This window comes from Hyperolius riggenbachi, chromosome 7, assembly GCF_040937935.1.
Source record: "Hyperolius riggenbachi isolate aHypRig1 chromosome 7, aHypRig1.pri, whole genome shotgun sequence".
Taxonomy (NCBI): Eukaryota; Metazoa; Chordata; class Amphibia; order Anura; family Hyperoliidae; genus Hyperolius; species Hyperolius riggenbachi.
Genome location: NC_090652.1, coordinates 168,131,272 through 168,157,313, shown reverse-complemented (window position 1 = coordinate 168,157,313; position 26,042 = coordinate 168,131,272). Strand labels below are relative to the sequence as shown.

At 44.0% G+C, this 26,042-nt stretch overlaps 1 protein-coding gene across 1 annotated transcript in view; it reads right to left on the bottom strand.

Moving 5' to 3' along the window:
• Nucleotides 1–12,523, bottom strand: part of CAVIN2 (caveolae associated protein 2) — a 39,472-nt gene extending 26,949 nt beyond the window's left edge. Inside the window, exon 1 of the mRNA XM_068244857.1 lies at nucleotides 11,780–12,523. Within this exon, the coding sequence (XP_068100958.1) occupies nucleotides 11,780–12,274 (495 nt within the window). The 5' untranslated portion in view covers nucleotides 12,275–12,523. The remainder of the gene's footprint in view (nucleotides 1–11,779) is intronic.
• Between the last annotated feature and the right edge of the window lie 13,519 nt (nucleotides 12,524–26,042).

The window sequence follows — 26,042 nt, the reverse complement described above, 5'->3', positions numbered from 1 at the left end:
ATTTGGTAACCATGATACCTGTATCCGCCCCCCAACTACCCAATACACCGAACACAGGTGGCGAGAGCCCATTGGCTACTCACAAGCCCGCCCTAACCCCACCCACCCTTCCCAAAAACCCAATTCACTGAACACAGGTGGCGAGAGCCCATTGGCTGCTCGCACACTCACCCTAACCCCGCCCACCAAATACCTCCCATACATCTAATTGGCCCTTTTAGCAAGAACCTGTATATATAAGGAGCTGAGCGTCCTCACCACTTCACTGAGGCGTTACACCTGCTATTGCTGAAATTCTGGTGAGTTCTTTATGTTATTTTATTTGCACACTTTACCCTGTATTTCTGGCCCCCTGTTCTCTTCTCAATGCTCTATTACCCATTACTCTTGCTGACATATACCCTTTTCCATTACCAATACCACTCATTGCAAATCTGTGTAAAAAAACACCCCATAGCCCATTACTATCACGAGCACCATAGCCTCTACCCCCTATTGTCTACTTGCACACCCAACTCTTTTATGCCATCTCCACAAAGCTATTTATTTCATATGGTATGCTTTATGATATGCAATATATTAATATGCAAATTTGCAGAATTTACTATAGCATAATGTACTGTCTCTTGTCTACAGTCTTGTCCCCATTTTTATTGCCTGATGAAGCGGGCTGGGCCTGCGAAACGCGTTGCACTGTTTTGGGGTACTAATTAATAAATGTGACTACTATTCAGACAGTCTTTCGTGTCTGCTTTATGGAGGTAAGTCCACCACTTCCTCCCAGCAAATTTTAAAGTTTTTATCCACTTTTATCCTGCTGGCGCCTCTGTTCTCCTACTGCTAATGCCTTTCATGTGTTTTTATGCCTTTCACGACTTTTAATACGTCTCTCTATGGGGGGGGGGGGTGGATTTATATCAATCTTTGAGGCTGTGGGGTTACTCTGAGAGTCCAGAGCCTTCATTCTTTAATCTTGCGCCACTGGGATCGAATCTGCTGTCACATCATTCCCGCTACACGCCGAATTTCGATCCATTTCGTCCGATCCCGTCGATCGCTCCGTGCGGAAAATTACCGTCGATCGCCCGCGGCAGGGAGCGCGTCGCTAGCGGCGTTCGAGTGCCCAACGACCGACGCAATAGAGCGGCAATACATTACCTGCTCCGCCGGCGCGACTGCCCTCGGTCACCGCTGCACCGTCTCCGCTCTTGTGTGGTCTCCGGGTCCGGCATGCTTCACTTCCTCCTGCCCGACAGGAAGTTTAAACAGTAGAGGGCGCTCTACTGTTTAAACTTCCTGCCGGGCAGGAAGAAGTAAAGCATGCCGGACCTGGAGACCAGAGCGGAGACGGAGCAGCGGTGACCGGGGGCAGTCGCGCCAGAGGAGCAGGTAATGTATGCGGGGGGGGGGGGGGGAAGCGGCGGCAGCACCACCACCACAACAGATTGTGAAGGGTTTTAGGCTGAAATCAGTTCACAATCTGTTTGCAGTAAAGGTAGCCATACGATCCCTCTCTGATCAGATTCGATCAGAGAGGGATCTATCTGTTGGTCGAATCTGATGGCAAATCGCCCAGTGTATTCGATCTTAAGAGTAATCGACCTTAAGAGTTGGTGCAACTGTATGAAATCAGACAGTGGCAGTATCAGTATCATGAGTGGCCATAAAATTATTGCTGTTCGACCTTGGTCTGTCTCAGTACTTTGATTCTACCATCAAGTTTCCCAGCTGTAAGCTAAAGCTAAGTACACAAGGACCAACCTGCAGCCTAATTAACATCTGACTGTAGTCTGTTGGATGATATTAGGCATGTGTACTTGTGCAAACAACTTGACGAGCAAATGATAACAGGCGGTTTGATAAATCCAACTGTTGGATCTATGTTGGTCTGATATCACGAAGTTGGTGCGTGTGTACAAGTTGTTTGAAAGACTTGTACTTGCTTTGAATGTGTAGTTAGTCAGTCCTCTTGCGTGCGCAGTATGTTAGTTGTTCAGCCGTCTAGGCGTGTGCATGTACAGGTCATGTGGTTCGTCAGGTTGTGTGGTCGTCGTGTTGGTCATGTGGCTGTGTGCATGTTGGAAGTATGTATAAGCCTCAACCTATTCCCTTAGTCTCCGGTATAACTTATCCCTTTACTCTGTAAGGGGATAAATTACCGTATCATCGAGAACAACTACGGTAAAGAAAAACAAAAAAAGCCCAAATCAAGCTACCTTATCTTTTATTTGGATGTACCATAACCTAGAAACTGAGAACCTTCACAGGAATAGAGCAGAATAAACATACAGAGCAACAGAAGATGACAGTGAGGCTTTTTAATCTTCAAACCTAGATTTTCTACGAAAGTCTTATTTAGGATTATTTCTATAGATACCAATGTGCGTCTCATCAGGCTATTTTCAATTTCCGATTTCGTTTGAAAGGCATCTACATACCATTTATTTTTATTTTCACTTCAGATTTAGTTTGAAAGGGATCTACGTACCATTTATATTTAAAACAGCTACCAAGTTTACCGTATAAGTGTAATAAGGACATTGCTACTATATTTTCAGCATTAAAGCACACCTGAAGTGAGAGGGATATAAAGGCTGCCATACTGTTTTTCTTTTATACAATACTTCAGTCAGAAATACTTCATCTAAAGCCCTGTGTCGCTAGCAAGAATTAGCTACCCGATCCCGCGAATGAAAGTACGGGCCGACACTGTACAGGTGAGTCACTAGCCTGCAGGCTAGAGACATGTTCTGTTGCTATGTGAGAAGGGAGGGCGGTGGAGCGAGAATGTAACATCATGTGGAGACGGGGAATAGAGAAAACAATACTCTTGGCCAGCGATCAGCCAACTCAATTTGCCTAGCATATCTCTGCCTGAGGCGTCAGGGGCAGCTGTACACACACTCGATTCTTAGCAGAGACAGCGATATGTAACAAATTTGAAATAACAAAAGTATTGAATCAGGATGATTCCATTTATTGGCTAACTTAATAAATGGTATCATCTTGATTCAAAACGTCTTGCTTTTTCTTATGGCTAACACGGTACAATACTCTACTGCTTCTACTAAATTTTAAATAATGTATGAAAAATCCCTTGTGAATTATATACAGTATCTTTGCTGGGTGGAATGCCTTTTCAGCACCGAGAGGTATTTCACTTTATGAAGACAGTGCTATACTTCCATGAAATCTGGTGTAATGTTGCCCAGTAACTAAAATCATGTGATTCTCTGTAATGCTCATAGTTACTCTGTGCAAGACTAGAAATATACACAAGGCAACATTGAAAATGGAACAGCTTTGCCATTTTTGGTCTGCTCTTCGCATCATAATCTTTAGCAGTGTTGAAACAGAGCAGCGATAGATCAGTGAAATGTACTTGCAGCATTCAGCCTGAGCACTGCTTTAGGATAACAAAGCCCAAATAGACACAGTATAATAACACTGAACAAATATTTACATATATGCAGCAGTGTGATTAGCAGATTGGATGTCATAGCCCGCTGTAATGATTGGAGTGCTAGGCAGCATTTAGCAAAGGCCTGCATATCATCTCTGAGCACAGGATCCACCTGATATGCCCTGGCATCTCTGGACAGTACCACATAATGAAAACACCAGCATTTGTACATTTGTCTCTGACAGCTCAGAACCATAATTTTCAGTTAACAGTCAACGATGCCATCTATGCCCTTGCAACAAACTCACCACACCCACTTACTTATGGTACAAACAAATCCTTCCTATGTCGAAAACTATACCCCCCCCCCACCCCTGCTCCGTCATCTATCAATACCAACACCCGCACCTAACTTTAAACCACCCTCCTCAAACAGAAGCCAAAATACTCACCTAATGAAAACAGTCAAGAGCCGAGACTACCTGATACAGAAACAAGCAACGCCAACATAGCAGTCATGTTTCAGTGTCAATGTTGCTAGAGTGTGCCCCCCCCCCTGATTCATCCGCCTTGGCTAACTGCGCTAAACAAGGAGTTGCTGGCCCATCTTCGGAAGCACTCAGGCTCCTAAAGATTCGAAGCCTCCCGCAGCAGAAGAGAGCAGTCCCTGACCCATCGGAGGAATGGGAAGGCTCTATAACCCTATATACCCTCACCCTCTCCTTAGGTCAGTAGTAGGTGAGCATTTTTTTTTTAATTATTACTTTGCTTCAGACTTATTTAAAAAAAGAAGAAAAGAAAAGAGAAACTGATCCATTTTATGCAATACAGAGTTCCGTCCAGAAGCATTTTTCGGACAAGCGGATACATTGCCCATAGCCATCTATGGTGCAACACATCCAACCCCACGACGTTAAAACAGATCCATTGTGAGTTTTAGGCTCACTAGGAAAATCAACAAACATGGTTTTACTCAATGTGACCTACTGCAATTCTTTGACTTTGGGAAAAAACATGACATATTGTACAGCACACTCGCTTACCAGCACTAGAGTCCTGGGTTAAATTTCTGCCTGGTTGCTATAAAAGTTCTCCCTGTTTTGTGTGAGGTTTCTCCTAGAGTTCTAGGTTCCTTCCAAAAACATACTTGTCAGTAGATTGGTATACCGCAGAATTGACATTATATTATGACTCTGTGGTAGAGATTAAATTGTGAGCTCCTTTGAAGGACATGACTTGACTAGGTGCTATGATGATGCACTATGTAAATACATGATAAGTTCAGATACAGATTACCCGGCACTTACAGAAGTACTTGAATCTCTCACAAATATTTATGTATGACAGTGCAGATCAAGCATAGAAACTCCTTAAAAAGAAAGATTTATAATTCATTTTATGGTCTTCTCTCCCTCTCTGTACACTAGAACAAAAGTGAAATGTAAAAACAATGATAAATACCTAAAGTTAGTAGAATTTACAAATGATTAAGTAGCTCCCCTTGGTAGCTTGGGAATGCTACCCCACCCAAATGCCACTCCCATAACTGGCTGCCTTCCTTTGAAGGTTAAATTGACAGCTCAACCAAACCCCTCATCCCACATCCTGATTGGGATGGGATGACCTCCCAGAAGGCTATGTGGTCCAGAGGACTTGAATATTTCCAAGTCCTAGAGTTCAGCAGCTACTGTGAAGCTTCATGCTTCACAGTAGCTTAAAAAAGAGCGATCCTTGGCGGTTTGCGGCGAATGAACAACATCTGAGTGCAATTTAAACACAAATAACACGCGCTAGAGAATCTCCAAAGAACGTTTATTGATAATAGTCTGAAACACACCATTCAGGCACAAATCTTCAGCAGCAACACTCTATAGACCAATCATTCCTGCACTCCTCATACACTTAGAAGGGCCCTTCTTAAAATTAATAAAAAGCAAAAACAAAAATATAAAAAAATATATAGAAAATATAAAAAAAGTATCAGGCTATACAGGAGATAATGAGTTGTTAATCTCTCTATAGAATCATATATGTCCTTTCAACTTTTCTGATAGCGCTAATACAAGTTTCCTTGTCAAAAAATAGGTGTTAGTCCGGGAAATTGTACCAGCAATATGTGATCCAATGTACACACAGTGGTGCACAAACAGTTCCTTGTCAGAAAATTAATACACACACCTCGTGTGCTAGAATACTGGTGCTGGAGCGGACTGTATAGAACTCACGTGTTCCCCCATGTGTGTCCTCACAGATCTGAGGTTTGGATGATACTCCTCCGTTTTTCTCACACAGAATGATAGCGGTGACGGTGGCTCCAAGTTCCGGCTTCTTGCCTCACATCAGCCTCGCACCCGCAGGCTCATCCAGAGCGCGTCACTTCCGCCAGAAGATACAGCGGGCTGCTCTCTCAGTACTTCCGCCAGGTTAGGCTTCGCTGGGCTTTGCTTACAAGCGGTGACGTCACCTCGAGGTCTCTGAACTTTAGCTCTCAGGCAGCAGCTGCGCGCAAGCTGCCAACCTAGTTCAGACCTTATGCCCACAATAGATCAGCAGTAAATTGTGTTGCCCACAAACAGCAACAGTAGCTCTCCACCTCTACGCGTTTCAACCACTAAAACGGTGGCCTTCTTCAGGAGGGTTTTTAGCTTATGAAGCCATCCGCCATCTTCATTCATATATATACCTTATATAAGTCCGCCCCTCCATTTGTCATTAAGGGCAAAGTTCATCCTAATCAGTTTCATTTATTTAAAACATGAGGTACACATGGAGAGTCCCCAAATATTTTTAAAAGTGTGTTATAATATAAATTTCTTAATAATAATCCATTATCATCCTGTGCCTGAATACAAATACATCATTCCTCCTCCTACACACATTTCAGATGCATACATGATCCATTTCAAGTGCATACATGATCCATTAGCACCTCCCTCATATCAAGTACTGATAATATCCAGTCCAAATTACAAATCATCCCCCACTTTCTACACAGAGCAACATTCCCATATATTCACTGGTGCTTTATTTTAAAAAAATGCCGCAAGAGGTACATTGGGAGAACCAAGAGATCACTTCAGAGACGGGTGGGGGAACATTTTAATAATATTGAAAAGAAGAATGAGGGGCACCCACTATCCAAACATTATAAGGAACAACATAATGGGAGTTTAAGGGGAACTATATTCTTTGGGGTAGAAGTAGTGGAACCTGATCAGAGAGGGGGCAACTATATTCATAAAATGTCCAGAAATGAATCCAAGTGGATTTTTCAATTAGATACCTTGATCCCAAAGGGATTAAATAGTGAAATGGAGCTTTTTGCATTATATAAGGTATATATATGAATGAAGATGGCGGATGGCTTCATAAGCTAAAAAACCCTCCTGAAGAAGGCCACCGTTTTAGTGGTTGAAACGCGTAGAGGTGGAGAGCTACTGTTGCTGTTTGTGGGCAACACAATTTACTGCTGATCTATTGTGGGCATAAGGTCTGAACTAGGTTGGCAGCTTGCACGCAGCTGCTGCCTGAGAGCTAAAGTTCAGAGACCTCGAGGTGACGTCACCGCTTGTAAGCAAAGCCCAGCGAAGCCTAACCTGGCGGAAGTACTGAGAGAGCAGCCCGCTGTATCTTCTGGCGGAAGTGACGCGCTCTGGATGAGCCTGCGGGTGCGAGGCTGATGTGAGGCAAGAAGCCGGAACTTGGAGCCACCGTCACCGCTATCATTCTGTGTGAGAAAAACGGAGGAGTATCATCCAAACCTCAGATCTGTGAGGACACACATGGGGGAACACGTGAGTTCTATACAGTCCGCTCCAGCACCAGTATTCTAGCACACGAGGTGTGTGTATTAATTTTCTGACAAGGAACTGTTTGTGCACCACTGTTTGTACATTGGATCACATATTGCTGGTACAATTTGCCGGACTAACACCTATTTTTTGACAAGGAAACTTGTATTAGCGCTATCAGAAAAGTTGAAAGGACATATATGATTCTATAGAGAGATTAACAACTCATTATCTCCTGTATAGCCTGATACTTTTTTTATAGTTTCTATATATTTTTTTATATTTTTATATTTTTGTTTTTGCTTTTTATTAATTTTAAGAAGGGCCCTTCTAAGTGTATGAGGAGTGCAGGAATGATTGGTCTATAGAGTGTTGCTGCTGAAGATTTGCGCCTGAATGGTGTGTTTCAGACTATTATCAATAAACGTTCTTTGGAGATTCTCTAGCGCGTGTTATTTGTGTTTAAACTGTGTTTTTTGATTTGGAGGGGTTGAGGGAGTCCCTTTTATAACACGCAGCTGAGCAGTGGTTATCTACTGCACTTTGGTCCACCTTTGCGCTTGGTCTGTTCACATATATTGAAACATCTGAGTGCAGTTGAATTCAATGATGAGCCGCCGATCAGCTCGTTAGTGGAAGTACAAAAATGAGGACTCGGAAGTGAGAAATTCGCCACATGTGAGTAGTTTAAATGATCGTTTGTTATCATTCAAAACAGATCATCATCCAAATTGATATGCTAGAATGGATCAGTCTATATGGACTATAATCAGCCGGTTACCGTTCTTGGGGCACTTTTTTTCACAGTTCTTAGCCGACTCATTGTTTGACTCAGTCGACCGGCTGTGTGGAAATTAAGACCACTGTCATCTGCAGCTAATTTCAGGTATTCACCAGAATTTTTACTACATTACACCATTATATTTTGATTCCTGCTAGAATTTTTAGGAAAATCGAAATAAAGTTAAAATCTACTCCTTCACGTGATAATGACGTAATCGATTACTATTGCTGCGTGCATGCACTAGATTTTTATCGACCAAAACACTTGTTTTTAATGGATTTTTTTTGCAATTGGATCACACCTGCCACAATCTTAGATCAAAAGGATCTGATAACTTGGCCACACCCAGTGTTGATCTCAAAACCTTTGGAGAGAGAGCCTTCTGTCATGCTGCCCCTACACTATGGAACTCCTTGCAGCACCCAATCTCCAATCCTGGAAGCATTTAAACCCAAACTGAAAAGCTAACCTGTTTAATCTGGCAATTATGAACACCTGACTATTTCCTCTGTAACACAGACCACCCTGCAACTTTATATTGTCCTGAGACATATCTGCCGTATGTGCTTTAAACCCTATGGGAGAAAAGAGCTTTACAAATGTTATTGTTCCATTGTATTGTATTATAATGGTTTCAGGCAGGGGCGTTGCTAGGATCCTAGGAGATCCGGGGCATTTTTGGGCACTCCAGCCCCCCCCCCCCAAAAAAAAGGTGTGGCCACGCAACAGAATATGCGTGCTGCTGTAGCTGGAGCCAAATTTACATAAATTTAACAGTGGTCTAAGTAGGCCTGCCCAGCAAAATGTTGGATAAAGCCCCCTCTCCATTAATAAACATAAAAAATTGCAGCATATCACATAAATAGGCAGTGTCACTTAAATATAACTAGGCAGAGTTACCTGGCTTCCGTGCTGGCAGGTCTGGCTTTCTGCTGGGCGAGCTACCCTGCTGCCAGGTTGTCTGGCAGTCCCCCCATAGCTTTCCCTGACCTTCTAGTGGATCCCCCTCCCATGCTTCCACGGGCCTACCATTGAGACACCACAACTCCCAGCGTGCCCCTATAAAAGAGCCACAGCTCCCTGCATGCCCCTATAGAGGCACCACAGCACCCAGCATACCCATATTGATGCACCACAGCTCCCAGCATGCCCACCATTGAGACAGCACAGCTAACTCTGCCTGGGAGACATCCGGGGGACCCCAGAACAGATCCGGAGCATGTGCCACTGATCTTTGGGGCTAGCAACGCCCCTGGTTTCAGGTGAAAATCTAGTGATAGCACAGATATCCATTGACATTGGCAGCCTCCAATCCAGTGATCTGTCAGGTTGGATTACACTCTGCAAACAACTAGTATTATTTCCACTGGGAGCTGCAGGGAACATCTCCTGCTTCTCCTCCCCAAGTTTTCCATGGGGCAGACTGTTTTTGGGCAAAAATCCAAGTAGCTCATCTGTACAAAACCCATGGAAAAAAATCTATCCTGCAGCAGCCAGGAAAGTTGGTTTTGGGCAATATGTATCATTTGTATGTGTATAAATTTATGATGCAGGTGATTATTGAAGTGCAGTGAAAACCAATGAAATTTACTACGACATCTGTAAACAGGCTGTAAAGTGCACAAACCATTCTGTATTTTCTCTTAGCACTTGATAAATGTTTTTAACTAATACAGTACACTGAAGCCTCACTACACAATTTTTTCCGTAACGCAGACTGTCTTATTTCACAAAAATGTACCAGGGTGTGACCAGTATAATTCTTTGAAAGTTATCCTTTTCAAGGCAAACAACGTATTACATACAGATTCAATGACAGCAGTAAATGTTCATGCAGGGTTTACAGTGATATTATACTAGATGTGGGGGATACATGTGAAGTAACATAGTGATCTTTGCATAAAGATGTTAACGATTTTAACCAGCAGATTCAATCACACTGATCTCCCAGTAGTCTGCAACGCAATGAGCTGCTGTGATCATCATTTGGATTAATTTCAGCAAAAATCGATCAAAATTATGACTGGACGGTAAGTCAGTAAATTTTAATTGGATTGGGGGGGGGGGGGGGTAGATTGACAGCCTATAGCATTGCAATGTATAATAGAAAGCAACCATGCAGTTTAATCGATTTTCAATAGATTTCATGGTGAAATCTATAGAAAATCTGTGTGCAGTGTATGGGGCAGTGTTCTTATCTCCAGAAATGTTTTCCAGCAGGGTGGCATGAAAAAGTAGCCGGGTGGCATTAAAAAGTGGCCAGGTGGGGAGAGATGAAAGAATGCAGGGCCAGCGCTTCTCTACACAAGTCTGCTTACAGCATAGGAGGAGGTGAGCCGATGACAGCCGGGTGCTCACCAAAACTATCTGGGGAGAACACTGTGGGTAATATTGATCCCTCTATGATTAGCTCCAGAAGAGAGGGATTGATGTGTTAGCCACAGTGTATGGCCACCTTAAAGGAAACCAGAGACTAATAAGTCAAAGTCTTATACATACCTGGGGCTTCCTCCGGCCCCATCCACACAGATCGCTACCACGCCGCTGTCCTCAGCAGAGAATAGTACTGCACAGGTGCAGTACTAATTCTCTGCCGGAGAGAGACAAAGAGAGCGCATTGCGCATGCTCAGACTGGCCAGAGGAGGAGGTGAGCCGATGACAGCCGGGTGCTCACCAAAACTATCTGGGGAGAACACTGTGGGTAATATTGATCCCTCTATGATTAGCTCCAGAAGAGAGGGATTGATGTGTTAGCCACAGTGTATGGCCACCTTAAAGGAAACCAGAGACTAATAAGTCAAAGTCTTATACATACCTGGGGCTTCCTCCGGCCCCATCCACACAGATCGCTACCACGCCGCTGTCCTCAGCAGAGAATCCGCCGGGCGGATCGCTCAGAAACAGCCGTATCAGTCCGCCGACAGTGCGTACACACGCCGAACTGTCGTTGGCACGCCCACCCAGCGGGAGGTAACGACGGACCCGTCGTTGCCTCCAGTCCGGCGTGTGTACGCACCTTTAGGCTACATTCACATAATATATGTTGCTTTGCGGATCCAGAAAAATAGGATTGCAAGACAACAATCATGTAAAGTCCCACATTTTCAATGCGATGTGACACATACAGTGCAGTATATGGTCCATAGACTTTTGCTTGCACAGCACCCAGAACCGTGTGTGCAAGCAGTGCATTATCCCAGTGGAATGTTTGTACCGCACCTTAAACATGCTAGTGTGAAAGCACCATTGAAATATAATTGCATTGCATTTATATTTCTATTAGTGTGATATATACGGTAGATATATACGGTGGCTGAAGTTGCCTACAGCCACTACATTTTGTGAGTGATCATCACTAGTGAAAGTCTAGCATCAGTACAGGTCTCCCACAGAGTTGTTTAGCGATTTGCCATGTCAGACCAACAAGCAACACAAACAAACGCCATTGTACTGTACCTCCTACTCATTGACAATACCCCCCATTCAAAAATGACACCTCCCACTCACCATAGAACAGAATGTCTGTACAGGAACTGTCTATAAAACTGATTCAGAAACTATCTATAAAACTGATTTTGTATATAAATATATATATATATATATATATATATATATATATATATATATATATATATATATATATAAAATCTACCGTATATATCACACTAATAGTTAATGGTGACAGTTGCAGGTTTTTGATTAAAAAAACAAAACAAAACTGCACGTCAGTGTTGTTCAATATATATATATCCCTATAGTAGCAACACATAACTTGTCCTTGCTACCATCACATAACTGACCTGGAAGATAAGGACTTTGAAGTTGTTCCTCCTCAGTAACTGGCTATGGTTGCTCTCCAGCTTTTTCACCTGCACTGTCTGCTTGTCCATCCGATCCTTCACATCCCTCATATTAGCGCTGACTTTGCGAGACTTTTCCAGAAGTTTACTGACAGTGTTGCTGGTAGAATTGTGGCTCTTTGATAACCTGGTGATGTCATTCTGGATAATCTTCACTGAGTTCTCTATGTCAATCTGTCTCTTTTCCATTTTATTCTGGTTTTCTTGCACCGAATCCAGCATATTCACCAGTTTATCCAGCAGAGTCAGAACGGTGATGGCATTGACTTGATTGCTATCTTTGATGGAGTCTGCTAAATGCTGCTGTGGCGTAGGACTGGAGCTGGATGATTCTGCAGGGCTGTGGCTGGGCACCACCAACTCCTGACTCTCATGTTCCCCACTCTTCTGAAATTCTTCACTGTTCATCTCAACCTGAATTGCATCGGCTTCCATACTTGCAGTAGTATTTCACTTGACTTGCTTGCCTGTGTATATAGGATGTCAGTTATAGAAGAGGCAGCTGACGATCTCTCTATTTGCTGGGACAATAGGTATCACACCAGTCTGTAGCAAAACACTGCCAGCAACTACATTCCAGCCTCTCTTGTAAGCCTCTGCTCCACCCAGTGGGAGGTGAAAGTTTGCCCACACTACGAGAAAGCAAGCTAACTTTTTATATCCAGGGTGTGTTAGATCCATACACTCTTCATGACAGCAGCACTCTGCCCAGGTTATGCTTTTTTTTTTTTTTTGCCATTCCATGTTACTCTAATGACTTCATGGAGGCATAGAAAACGCCCAGCGCTGGCCAGCAGCCATCCCCTCTACTTCTGGCTGCAGGGGAAAAGTTTTGGCTGTGTGCTATGATACCGTGGAACAACAAGCATGTTATTTTCCTGGATGAAGACATTTAGAAGTACAGTTTGCATTCATTTTGGGAGCAGCACATCTGGTTTATTTCAGTTCAGTACTAATAAGGATTCATAAAGTGGCTAGAAGAGATGTAAAGCTGGCACTGCTGTAAATGCTGATTTATTGGTACAAAAGTGTAAAATGCACAAAAGCAAACTTGCAGTTTTAAAAAAATGGTGGTACACATACTAGTCGTGAGAGGAGGCACAGTGGTGGTAGTGCTGGGTGCTGGGTACAGGATGCCCGACTGCCGCTTTGCTGTGCTTCTACGGAGGCTACTGTGCGAAACGCCTGTCTGCGCGAAGCACCCAACACTGTGCCTCCTCTTTTGAAAACTGCAAGTTTGCTCTTGTGCATTTTACACTTTTGTAGCAATAAATCAGCATTTACAACAGTTGCAGATTTACATTTCTTCTATCCACTTCATGCATTCTGCTGGTTGCTATAGCACGCTAATAAAGCTGAAAAGGAGGAGTCCACACTGAAATGCCACCAGTGCACAGCTCATCCTGCTCGTGATTGTACTGCAGTGCCAACCTGCAACTCCCTTCTTGAATATCTAATAAGGATTCCTCAGAATTGTATCAGTGGTATACATAACCTATTATCAGATATTGATTTAACCCACTTAACGACCAGCTAATGCCCATAGGCGTCGGCAGGTCTTAAGTGGTTTACCATGGAAACGGCCGATCGATCGAGCGGCCTTTCCATGTCAGTTCACGGAGGGTGTCTCCGTGAACAGCCGGAGAGCCGCCAATCGCGGCTCGCCGACAAAATGTAAACACGCGGGGAAGAAATCCCCGCTGTTTACATCATACGGCGCTGCTGCGCAGCAGCGCCGTAAGGCAGATTGGCGATCCCCGGCCTCTGATTGTCCGGGGATCGCCAGCATATGATAGGCTGAAGCTTATCCTACAATGCGCAGAACGGATATCCGTCCTGTTCCGCTCAGAGGGGAAGGGAGGGGGAGGGACGGAGCGCCGAAAACACTGCGGAGGGGGGCTTTGAAGAGCCCCCCCGCAAAGCGCAGCAAGCCGGCGGTGATCATACCCCCCCAGCAGGACATCCCCCTAGTGGGGAAAAAAGGGGGTAAGTCTGATCGCCGTGGCATAATCCTGATCTGTGCTGCGGGCTGGAGAGTCCACGCAGCACAGATCAGACAAACCGCCCCTGGTCCTTAAGTGGTTAATTGCTGTTAGTCCTAGTACATCTTTTTTTAAATTAAGTTAGTTCCTTCTTCCCCCGCCCGCTACTCACGTGAGATAATTTTTAACAGATCAAAATTGAGGTAAAAAACATTTATTTAGCAGGAGACAGCAACAGGATCTTTTTGCTACAGAGCTGTGCTCTTCACCCGCTGGCTGTGCTATCCCGCTCATTGAGCCTTATAGGAGAAAATGGTGGCCACAGCTCCTCCCATGCTCTGATTTGATGACGTGAAGTGATGATTCCACTTTAACTAGCCCTCCACTCACCCATAAAATAGAAAAACGGGCCCACTTGCAGAGGTCCTGGGCAGCCATGGCGGTAGGGGTGAGAAGGACATGGAAGCCTCAGGAGGATCCTAGGATCCACCAAGGTAAGTATCAGTTTTTCTTGCAGGTTTCTCCTTGGGTTTACTATAAATAACCATATTCAATGCCAAGCAGCATCGCCTAAAGCAAATAACATGTTGGAATGTATAAAATGGGAAATAAAATTACAAGATGCTAGTATACCCTGCTGCTCCTTCTGTATTACTTGTGAGTCCACATCTGGTGTATAGGATACAGTTTTGGACACCACATATATTGACATACTATGTAAAAGAGAAACCGAGAGCCCAAAATAGTGTAGTTGGTATTAAAATAGGTTATATTGAAAGAGTACAATTTTATACTCACAAACCAGGGTTACCTCCAGGCAACCACTGTATAGGTAGGTGAGGAGATTGTCCTGTCCTTACTTAGGATTAAGAAGCCGCTCTCTGTAGATAGTAGAAAGAAAGGGGTATCCCCCTCCACCAGGGGTGGATATATATATGACAAAAATCGAACAGAGGCGCCAAAAGTATAAAAACAGTTGTAAAACTTTAAAAAGGGCTTAGGAGGCAGTGGTGGACTTACCTCCTGCAAGCAGACTCAAGAGACTGTGTTATTCAAAAACATACAGTGTTTATTTGGTATAATCCAGGGGATTGCAATGCGTTTCACGGGTTTATACCCACTTCCTCAGGCAATAGACAATAGGAGCACACAAGTGGAGATGAAGGCACAGATTGATGTGTATTAGAACCAATTGCGTAGATGTATAAAGATGTATAAGGTAATAAAGTGTAATACATTTTAAAAGGGTAATAAAGTGATATATAACCTGTGGTTGGTGCACAGTGTATAATGGGGGAAGGCATTATTTAAATATTTAAATATACATATCAAGCAATTGTGGGGGTGAATGACAATTAAGGTGGTCCATAAGGTTATTAGTGCATAGGCCAAAAGGATTTTTTAGGGACGTGGTTACAGGGTGTAAATGGGTGTAAACAAGGGGGGGGGGGTTAATTATGGAAAAAATGTAATTATTCCGGAAGGGGGGGGGGCTTATTTGGAAAAAGTATATGCCAAACATTTTTTAGCATGTGGGCAGCGGGTGAAAGGACATTAGCATGTGGACAGCAAGTGAGAAACTTACTGAACTATAGGCAGGTATTTAAAGAGTTGTTAGGTAAAAGGTGCTTATCAGAGTATATTAACAGCAGTGCATAGATAGTAAAATAGTGGACAAGTATAATAGGAACACTTACCAGCAATTGGTCAGGGACACACCTGGCGCCTCAGTGCCGAAGTGATCCCTTATTGCAGTTTAAATAGCCGATTGGACACGCCCCCTCGCCAATCAGAGAGCGGGGCGGACAGGCATTTCCCCGCTAAGTGGGAATGCGATCTTAACGGTGCCTCATCATTATGCGTCATGTGCGACCTTTCGGTCGCACGTCTTACCTTGTGTGGGCATATGAGTGATCCCATTACGTCGCACTGTGGGCCGAGAGCGCAGCTTCCGGGTCGCGGGCTGGGGGATTTCCTCTGGCGTCATGTGAATCCAGTGCGCCTGCACCGAGGGTCTGTCGGCCATCTTTGTTATGGGCAATGGGAAGTGAAGAGATCGTAGTTATACATTGTGGCCTGGGGAGAAAGAAATACCACACTAAAATTTAAAAGGAGTACATTTTTCTTATTAGCGATCCCTGAGCGCAATGCACTGTGCTTGTGTACTTGTTAACTATAATAAAAAGGGTTACGTATGTATATTATAATGGCTAGAGTATGTCTGCTGATCAAATAGAAGATTGGTGATGTCAGGAAAGAGAACATTCTATGTGAATACATGTAACAGTCATCAAACCAATATAGTGATTTATGGAAACAGCAATTTCATAACGGTTTGTTAAACGTGTTCATCACAATAGTTCACTATTATCTACCGAATCATGTAGCTCATGGTATGAGTACAAGTTATCAAACAACGGCTACAAAGAATGATGCCCAAAGAGATATAGAAAGAGATATACCAAGCTCATATCAATCAATTAATTAGTCAGAAAATGAAGTGCATATCGTTCAAGTAACCCTGACATTCCTCATATCTCACATAACAACATTCCTGGTTACGGAAATTAAAATGGAACATGCGATTATGGTAAGATAATAATAGGAAAAAGGCATAATAAAAATTGGTAAAAATACATATGTGAAGAAATGGACATAGATAAAATCAGTAAAAATACATACAAAAGTAGGATACATATAACAATAAATAACGAGGAATAATAAAAGAGGCGACTGGGTAAAAATAAATATTTCAATATATGTTTGGTCAGTGTAATAAATATCACTAGGGCAGCTGCGGCGAACGGTGCCGCCGCCACAGCTGCTTCTGCCTCTCGGTCCAGTCACACTCCCGTGCCTCGGGCGTCTAGCACGCTGAGGACGGGTCTTTCTGTTTTTCGTCATGTCACCCTAGCGCGTGCGCGCACTCAGCGGAGCGGCCTTTATGCGGCGAGGAGGCGCGTCACCTGACCCAGGGGTCGGGTCTCTTCATAGGACGCGACCGCCGCTCGGGATTGGCTGGGCTCCGGGGGGCGTGCCACTGGGTCACTGCGGATTCTTAGGCAGCTGGTCTTCACTCGCAGCTTGTCTGCGGTTGCGAATACATATGTGTTAGCGTTTAGACCTTAGACTAATATCCGGTGTGCTTTGATCTGGGAGGAAACCAGGGATTTCACACAAGACTAGGATTATCATTATTATTACTGTATATTTGATACTCTGTGTATGACTCTGGCTATCTCTGACTCTGCTCTTGCTTATTGATTCTGTACCTCTGCCCATCTGATCTAGTTGCTGAAACACTGTCTGAATACTTACTACTCGCTTGCTTACTTATTCTGTACTGTATCTGTCTCTCAGTTGCCGAACCCAGCCTGTCTGACCTCTCTACTCACCAGTGGCCCTTGCCACTGGTGAGGTGTTTCAACAGTTCCCACCAGCTCCTCTGGTGAGGTACTGCCAAACTAGTCAGTAACTGTGTTCTAATAGTACCCACCAGCTCCTCTGGTGAGGTTCTGCCAAACTAGTCAGTTACTGTGTTCTAACAGTACCCACCAGCTCCTCTGGTGAGGTTCTGCCAAACTAGTCAGTAACTGTGTTCTAATAGTACCCACCAGCTCCTCTGGTGAGGTTCTGCCAAACTAGTCAGTAACTGTGTTCTAATAGTACCCACCGGCTCCTCTGGTGAGGTTCTGCCAAACTAGTCAGTTACTGTGTTCTAACAGTGCCCACCAGCTCCTCTGGTGAGGTTCTGCCAAACTAGTCAAGTAACTGTGTTCTAATAGTACCCACCAGCTCCTCTGGTGAGGTTCTGCCAAACTAGCCAGTTTCTGTATTCTAATAGTTCCCACCAGCTCCTCTGGTGAGGGTCTATCTATCTATCCGATACTGTGTTCTAATAGTGCCCACCAGCTCCTCTGGTGAGGTCTAGTTATTCTACTCTGTTACTGTTGCACCAAGCACTATACACTATTGCATTATCCTGTTAGCTATACTTTGCATTATTGCATTGCATTGCATTGCATTGCATTATTGGTGATTCTGCAGATTACCATATAATCAGGTATAGTGTCTGTATTATTGGTGATTCTGCAGATCACATAATCAGACATCTGTGTTGCTACACCGATCGTTACAGTCAGTACATTTTTTCAAACTGTTTGTTGAGGCCCTCAGGTACCAGGGTACTCAACATTTGGATCCAGAACATTTCTCTCGATTTTAATTTTTCAAAAGCATCCGGTTGGTGTTGGTTGATGGTTTCTATTAGGGTGATGTGAAAGTTAGTGGGGTAGCTATTATAGTGAGTACCAAAGTTTCTAGACACACTATGTAGAGGAATTTTTTTTAGTATACTCCTCTTGTGCTGTCCTATTCTACTTCGTGCTGGTTGAGTGGTGCGTCCCACGTACTGGAGATGGCAAGAGCAAGAGATTACGTAAATCACATATTTGGTGGTGCATGTAAGATTGTTTTTTATCTGCTACTGTAATTTGGTAATGTTGGAATAAAAAGAGTGGTGGTTTGGATAAAGGGGCAGGCCAGACACCTGGCATTGTTACATGCGGTGCAGCCGGGTGAGGACTGCCTGCGGGAATGTGTAGTTCCCGCAGACAGCCTCAACCGACTTGGTGCTAAGAGGTTGCGCAGATTGGGTGCTCGTCTAAAGGTCATGGCTGGCGTGGGTGGGATAGTTGGTCGGAGATATGGATCCTGTAGTCGGATGTCTCATCTCTTCCTAAGGATAGATAGGATTTGTGGATGTTGGGCGTTGAACAGTGTGATAAACCTAGGGCAACTGGTATTTGCTGGGTCTGTGGTGTCGGATGATGAGATGTGAGGGTTTTTTTTGCTCTGAATTTCGCGTTTTTATCAATTTTTGGGGGTATTTTCGTGCCCAAATTTTTTTTTGTAAGGATCTCGGATTGCCTGTGGTAGTCTGTGATATCAGTGCAATTTCTGTAAATTCTTTTAAACTGACTGTATGGAGTATTTATGGTCCAAGGGCGATGATGGAAGCTGTCAAAATGTATATAGTTGTTGGCATCTACCGGTTTAAAATATGTCTTGGTTTTTATAGTATTGGATTTGATGAACAGTATTAAGTCTAGGTATTCTATGGTTGTGGGATTATGATGAAATGTCAATTGAAGACCAGCTGTATTCGAATTTAGGTAATCTATGAATAGTGGTATGAGTTCTGCTTTTCCTTTCCATATGAATATGAGGTTGTCAATGTATCTTTTATAAAATATATTATTGGCGAATGGGTTGTTGTGTTGCATTTTTTTGGAGTTGCAGAAGGCCCATGGAGAGATTAGCGTACGAGGGGGCGAACGACGACCCCATTGCGGTACCGTTGGTTTGATGGAAAATTTTGTCATTAAAAGTGAATATGTTATTTTGTAGGATAAATTCCGTACAGTGTGTAATAAAAGATTGTTGGCTCTGGGGTATGAGTTGGTTGGTGGACAGGAAATGTTTGATGGCTATGAGACCGTAGGAGTTTGGTATATTTGTGTAGTGTAGTCATTATGCCAGGTGGTGGTACTAAGAAGATCTATGAGATGTGAAGAGTCTGTAGGGGGCAAGGGGGAAAATGAGTTGAACTTACCCGGGACTTCTAATGGTCCCCCGCAGACGTCCTATATAGTATGTATGCCCGCGCAGCCACTCACCGATGCTCCAGGCCCTGCCACCGGTTACTTTCGGAATTTGCCACTTTGCTTGCGCGACCTTCTCCTTGCTTACGCTGAGGTCACGGGAGCGTACTGCGCAAGCACTGTACGGCCTATGCAGTACGCTCCGGGGACGTCAGCGGGAGTGAAGGGAAGGCCTCGCAGGCACAGTAAGGCGCGCAGTGGTTTTCCGACTTTAAAGTCGCAATTTCCGGAAGTGAACCGGCGGGGACCAGAGCATCGGTGAGTGGCTGCGCGTGCACAGGACATTTGTGGAGTACCATTAAAAGCCCTAGGTAAGTTCAACTCTTTTTTTCCCTTTGCTCCCTACAGTAATCACAGTCTTACATCCCCCTAGTGACCAGGCTATGTTTATACAATTCAGGCCACTGCAGCTTGCTGCAGGGCCATACAACTTAGCACACAATTGATCTTGCCCCCCTTTTGTTGCCACCAACAGAGCTTTCTGTTGGTGGCATCTGATTGCTACTGAGATTTATTTATTTTTTTAAATTAATTTTATAGTTTGTTTTTTTTTTAAATAAAACCGCGTATTTTATTTAAATAATTCTTCCACCCTCCCTACCCCCGGAGAGCCAATCAGAGCTGATTACCTCTCATAGGCATCAGCCTATGAGAGGTATCTTCTTGTGGCATGCTTGAGGGGACAGCTCAGTGACAGAGCTGTCCCCTATACAGTGCTGCAGTAGATCACAGGGCTGTACATGTAAATAATGCTCTCCGCTGTAAGAGCATTACAGGGGATAGACGCATGACACAGAAGAGTGCGGCCAGCCAGATATTACTGGGGGGAGCATCTCAAGTGAATGAAGCAGCTGGCTAGGGAGAGCCCATGCACCTCATAGGGTTGGAGGAAGTTCCCCAGGTAAGTATAAATACACCCATTAAAGGGAACTTTAACTGAGAGGTATATGGATGTTACCTTTTAAACAATACCAGTTGCATGGCAGTCCTGCTGATCAATTTGGCTGCAGTAGTGGCTGAATCACACACCTGAAACAAGCATGCAGCTAATCCAGTCAGACTTCAGTCAGAGCTCCTGATCTGCATACCTGTTCAAGGGCTGTGGCTGCAAGTATTAGAGACACAGGATCAGCAGGAGTCAGGCAACTGGTATTATTTTAAATGGAAAATCCATATCCTTCTTAGTGTAGGTACCCTTTAATGCTGCCTCTAAGGGACCGAGATCGAGCCTAAGGCTCAGTACATACTATACCATTTTCTGACTGATTTACTGTCAGATTGACTATTTTTCCATAGCAGTGAACAGAAAATCAATCAGAAAATCGATCGGAAATTAGATCGGACCTGTTGGAAATAGTCAGAAAATTGTATAGTGTGTACCAGGCATTAAAGGTCAACTAAGGAGGCTGCCATATTGATTTCCTTTTAAACAAAGCCAGTTGCCTGGCTGTCCTGCTGAACTTTCTGGCATTAGTATGTCTGCATCAAACACTCGAAAAAAGCAGACAGCTAATCTTGTCAGACTTTGTCAGAAAAATCTGATCTGCATGCTTGTTCAGGGGCTGTGGCTAAATGTATTAGAGGCAGAGGATCAGCAGGACAGCCAGGAAATTTGCATTTGTAAATAAATTATGGCAGCCTCCATATCCCTCTCAGGTCAGTTGTCCTTTAAAAAGTCAGTGACAAACCACTCCTACTTTTAGACCACACCCCTCAGGCCACACCCACAAGCCAGTATTTTTTTACCCTAAAGGTGGCAACCCAAACTCTAGACCTTCTGTGTACGTGTGTGGAATGGGCAGGGCTTCCTCCTCCTCTATGGGCATTCTTTATACTGCATGACAGTGTATTACTAAACCTGCTGCAGAGAACAGAGGTAGCGTATTGCTGGCATAGCTTAAGGCACTAGCTCAGCCTGCCATAACTCTACATATGCCTCTGGGTGGCTCATAAACATACTGAATGAACGCGGGAGGCGGGGTTATGCGTACCCATGCATGACCCCGCCTCCTGCATTAATGCAGAGTATTCACGTTGCCGTCCTCGGCTTATTGATCCAGCAGACACCTCTTTTCCTCTCCCTCCATTGTCGAATTTTGTATGCCATCACACGCGGCAGGGGATGAGAAGCAAGGGAGAGACACAGAAGAGGTGATTATTATAAGAACAACCCCCTGGGTGACACCCCCAATGGTGACACACACGGTGTACCCCACCCCCTAGCACCGCCCTTAAAGACGCCACTAGTACGTGGCACTGCAGACAGAGGATCCCGGCTCAAGTGATTATCGCTTGGAGCCAGTAAGGAGGTGAGTGATTTTTAGATGCTTCTGCTGCACGCATACTCTGCAGTGGAAAGGGTAACACAGAGGGGGGCCCCTGGGAGAGAGAAAGAGAAGAGTCCCAGTGTGGCCGCGGCTTCCCCCTCAATCACCTATATGGGGAGCACCGATACCTAGCTTACTTATACTGGGGGCACATATAGTTCGCTACCTACACTGGGAGCACTTATGCCTGGCTAACCTATACTGGGGGCACTTATGCCAAGTTAAGCTATACATGGGGCACCTATAGCTAGCTACCAATACTGGGGCTAGCTACAGCTCTACCTATAGTGGGGGCACCTATGCCTGGCTAATCTATACTGGGGGCACCTATAGCTAGCTACCTATACTGGGGGCACTTATGCCTGGCTACCTATATTGGTGGTACTTATAGTTAGCTTCCTTTGCTTGGAGCACCTATACTTGGCTAACCTATACTGGGGCACCTATAGCTAGCTACCTATACTGCAGGCACTAATGCCTAGCTACCTATACTGGAGGCACTATTGCCTGGCTACCTATACTGAGGGCACCTTTAGCTAGCTGTTCATATAAGTTGCGCTTCTTGATGTTAGCATGTATTGCCCAATACAAGCCCCCCTTCATACAGTCACTCACCAGATGTTGGGGTCTTAGCAGACCACACTGCACTTTCGGGGGGTGTATGGCCCCCCATCACCTATCGATCAGGCTGTCTCCCTCCTATGCGGATAACCGAAGTTGGAATGTGGGGGTCGCCTTTCCAAGATCCCAGGTTGTCTGCTGGAGACTTGCAATGATATGGAAAAAAAAACAGGAAGACCAGCTTCCAATAGTGTAATACCGTTTTGATTCCATAAAAAATGTTTCCATAAAAGTCTTTTTGCAGTTAGCATACAGAGCGGTTGAAGAGGAGCTGAATCCCTTGTGGCCACTTTACCCTCTCCCCGTCTGTCTCACTGCTAGCAAAAACGTAAGAAATGTTAAAAAGTATTAAAAATCACCAGAGACGCCGATCCGTTCGGCAAGCTGTGCTCTGCATGTGACGTCACTCTGTGGCTCGGCCCTACGCGTTTCGTTGCCTAGCAATTCATCAGGGGCTACACAGAGTGACGTGTGCGCCCATTTTATCTTCTCCTAGCCGCGCCGGAGCTGCCAGCGGGGAGTGAGCTCCTCCCTCACAATTACAAACTTTAAAAATTCAGATATGATCAAAGATAGTTGCAGGATTAGAGCGATCTTATACAAATCGACTAATTGCCATGTGATTCTTTTGCAAATATGTCATTCTTAAATGCAATTTTTTTTTGCTCTCTTTCAATAGCAATCTAAAACTTTATTCAGAATTCATACACTTGACAACAGGGCGAAATTGCCTTAAGGAAAACAAATACAACAAATGTCATAAAGTGAAAAACTTCTTATGTGACCATAATCAGCTGCTCTGGAAGGAACCTCTAAAAGGGGAAGTACCTTGTTCTCTAACACACACTGAGGCCACTGAAAGCTGTTTTTTTCAATGCCTTTCAGTTCCCGGTTATCAGATGCTTATCGCCCATGTATCCTGCCCTTAGCTATTGACACCAGCACGTATTGGATTAAATTCCTACCCCGGGCTAGGCATAACCTCCAAAGCTGTTGGTAAAATGGTGGAAATAGCCTACACCCCCAGATATCATATCCCCCTCGTACCCCAAACCAGGTATTCCGCATATTAAGGGCAAAGGTCTACATTCCCCTCCACAGTCCCAACCATGCTCATTAATACTTGCCCATTATGAATGATTCAAAAAGCAATTCAAGTCAATCTCTATGTTTAAACCTGATGGTTCTAGTGTGTCCATTTCGTATATATGTTTTGTTTCTAACTTTGAGAGTTATCTAATCTTATTGCAGCCTCTCCAAGATGGTTTTAACTTCTCTATGCCAATCATCTGCATTTTGTGTAATTGGCGGCATAGTCGGTTATTGGTAAAATGTTGCGGTACACTATGATTGGTATGTTCTTTCTCTATTTTGTGATAATGTTCCCCTAAACGTGCTTTCAATTCTCTAGTAGTACGTCAGATATACTGCTTGCCACAATTACAGGTCAAACAGTATACCACGTATTTGGTAGAACATGTAATGAAACCCTTGATCTTAATCTGGCGTCCATTGGTGGTAGAGGTTACTGTGGTGGTCCTTTTTGTTAGTCCTGCCTGGCAAATTCTGCAAGTTCTGCATGGATAAAAACCATCTTGTTGCCAGACATTTTTAGCCCTAATGGGGGGATTTACACAGCTAGGTGCTAAAATAGCTTTTAAATTGTTGGCCCTCCTGTAAATGAATTGTGGTTTTTCAGGCATGGCAGATCCCAATTGGGCATCTGCCCTCAAGATGTTCCAATGTCGTTTGAAGATTTTTTCAACCTCTCAGTACTGTCGGTTAAAGCCAGTTATAAAAGGTACCATATTTTGGTCTCTCTCTCTGGTTGACCTTACGAAAGTCTGTTGTCTGTCCATTTGAGTTACCTGTCTACTCTGCTCATCTAGGAAGTCAGCATTATAACCTTTCTGTAACAACTGTTTCATTAATATTTGCGATTGCTCCAGGAAGTCGGATTGATGGGTACAATTTCTTTTTAATCTCAGAAATTGTCCCTTTGGGACTGCCCTCACCCAATTAGGGTGGTGGCAGCTATCTACCCCGATATAATCGATCATGTCCGTCGCTTTAAAAAACGTACGTGTCCAGAGATGTGAAACACCCTTATGGACTTCTAAGTCAAGAAAATGTACACTGGTACTGCTGGCCTCCATCGTGAGCCAAATATTCAGGTCATTGGCATTTAAACTCTCTATTAAGTCACACAATTCCTGCTCAGTGGAATTCCACACTATTATCAGGTCATCAATATACCTTGCCCAAGAGATCACTGCCATGGAGGCGGGGTCCCCCAGGACTGTCTGCTCCCACATGCCCATAAATAGGTTCGCGAAACTGGGTCCGAACCCCGCCCCCATGGCACATCCCCTGATCTGCACATGAAATCGGCCGTTGTAGCAGAAGTAATTACTTCTGAGGGCGAACTCCAACATTTGTAAAACGAAGTCCACCTGTCTAGGTTTCATACCTGTCTGGCCAAGAAAGAGTTTAGTGGCTTGTACCCCTGGCCCATGGGGTATATTAGTATAAAGCGACGCCACATCTGCAGTCGCTATGAGCATATGTGGCTCGATCCTGACCTGGCTCACAGGAGGGCCAACAATTTAAAAGTTATTTTAGCACCTAGCTGTGTAAATCTCCCCATTAGGGCTAAAAATGTCTGGCAACAAGATGGTTTTTATCCATGCAGAACTTGCAGAATTTGCCAGGCAGGACTAACAAAAAGGACCACCACAGTAACCTCTACCACCAATGGACGCCAGATCAAGATCAAGGGTTTCATTACATGTTCTACCAAATACGTGGTATACTGTTTGACCTGTAATTGTGGCAAGCAGTTTATCGGACGTACTACTAGAGAATTGAAAGCACGTTTAGGGGAACATTATCACAAAATAGAGAAAGAACATACCAATCATAGTGTACCGCAACATTTTACCAATAACCGACTATGCCAACTACACAAAATGCAGATGATTGGCATAGAGAAGTTAAAACCATCTTGGAGAGGCTGCAATAAGATTAGATAATTCTCAAAGTTAGAAACAAAACATATATACGAAATGGACACACTAGAACCATCAGGTTTAAACATAGAGATTGACTTGAATTGCTTTTTGAATCATTCATAATGGGCAAGTATTAATGAGCATGGTTGGGACTGTGGAGGGGAATGTAGACCTTTGCCCTTAATATGCGGAATACCTGGTTTGGGGTACGAGGGGGATATGATATCTGGGGGTGTAGGCTATTTCCACCATTTTACCAACAGCTTTGGAGGTTATGCCTAGCCCGGGGTAAGAATTTAATCCAATACGTGCTGGTGTCAATAGCTAAGGGCAGGATACATGGGCGATAAGCATCTGATAACCTGGAACTGAAAGGCATTGAAAAAAACAGCTTTCAGTGGCCTCAGTGTGTGTTAGAGAACAAGGTACTTCCCCTTTTAGAGGTTCCTTCCAGAGCAGCTGATTATGGTCACATAAGAAGTTTTTCACTTTATGACATTTGTTGTATTTGTTTTCCTTAAGGCAATTTCGCCCTGTTGTCAAGTGTATGAATTCTGAATAAAGTTTTAGATTGCTATTGAAAGAGAGCAAAAAAAAAA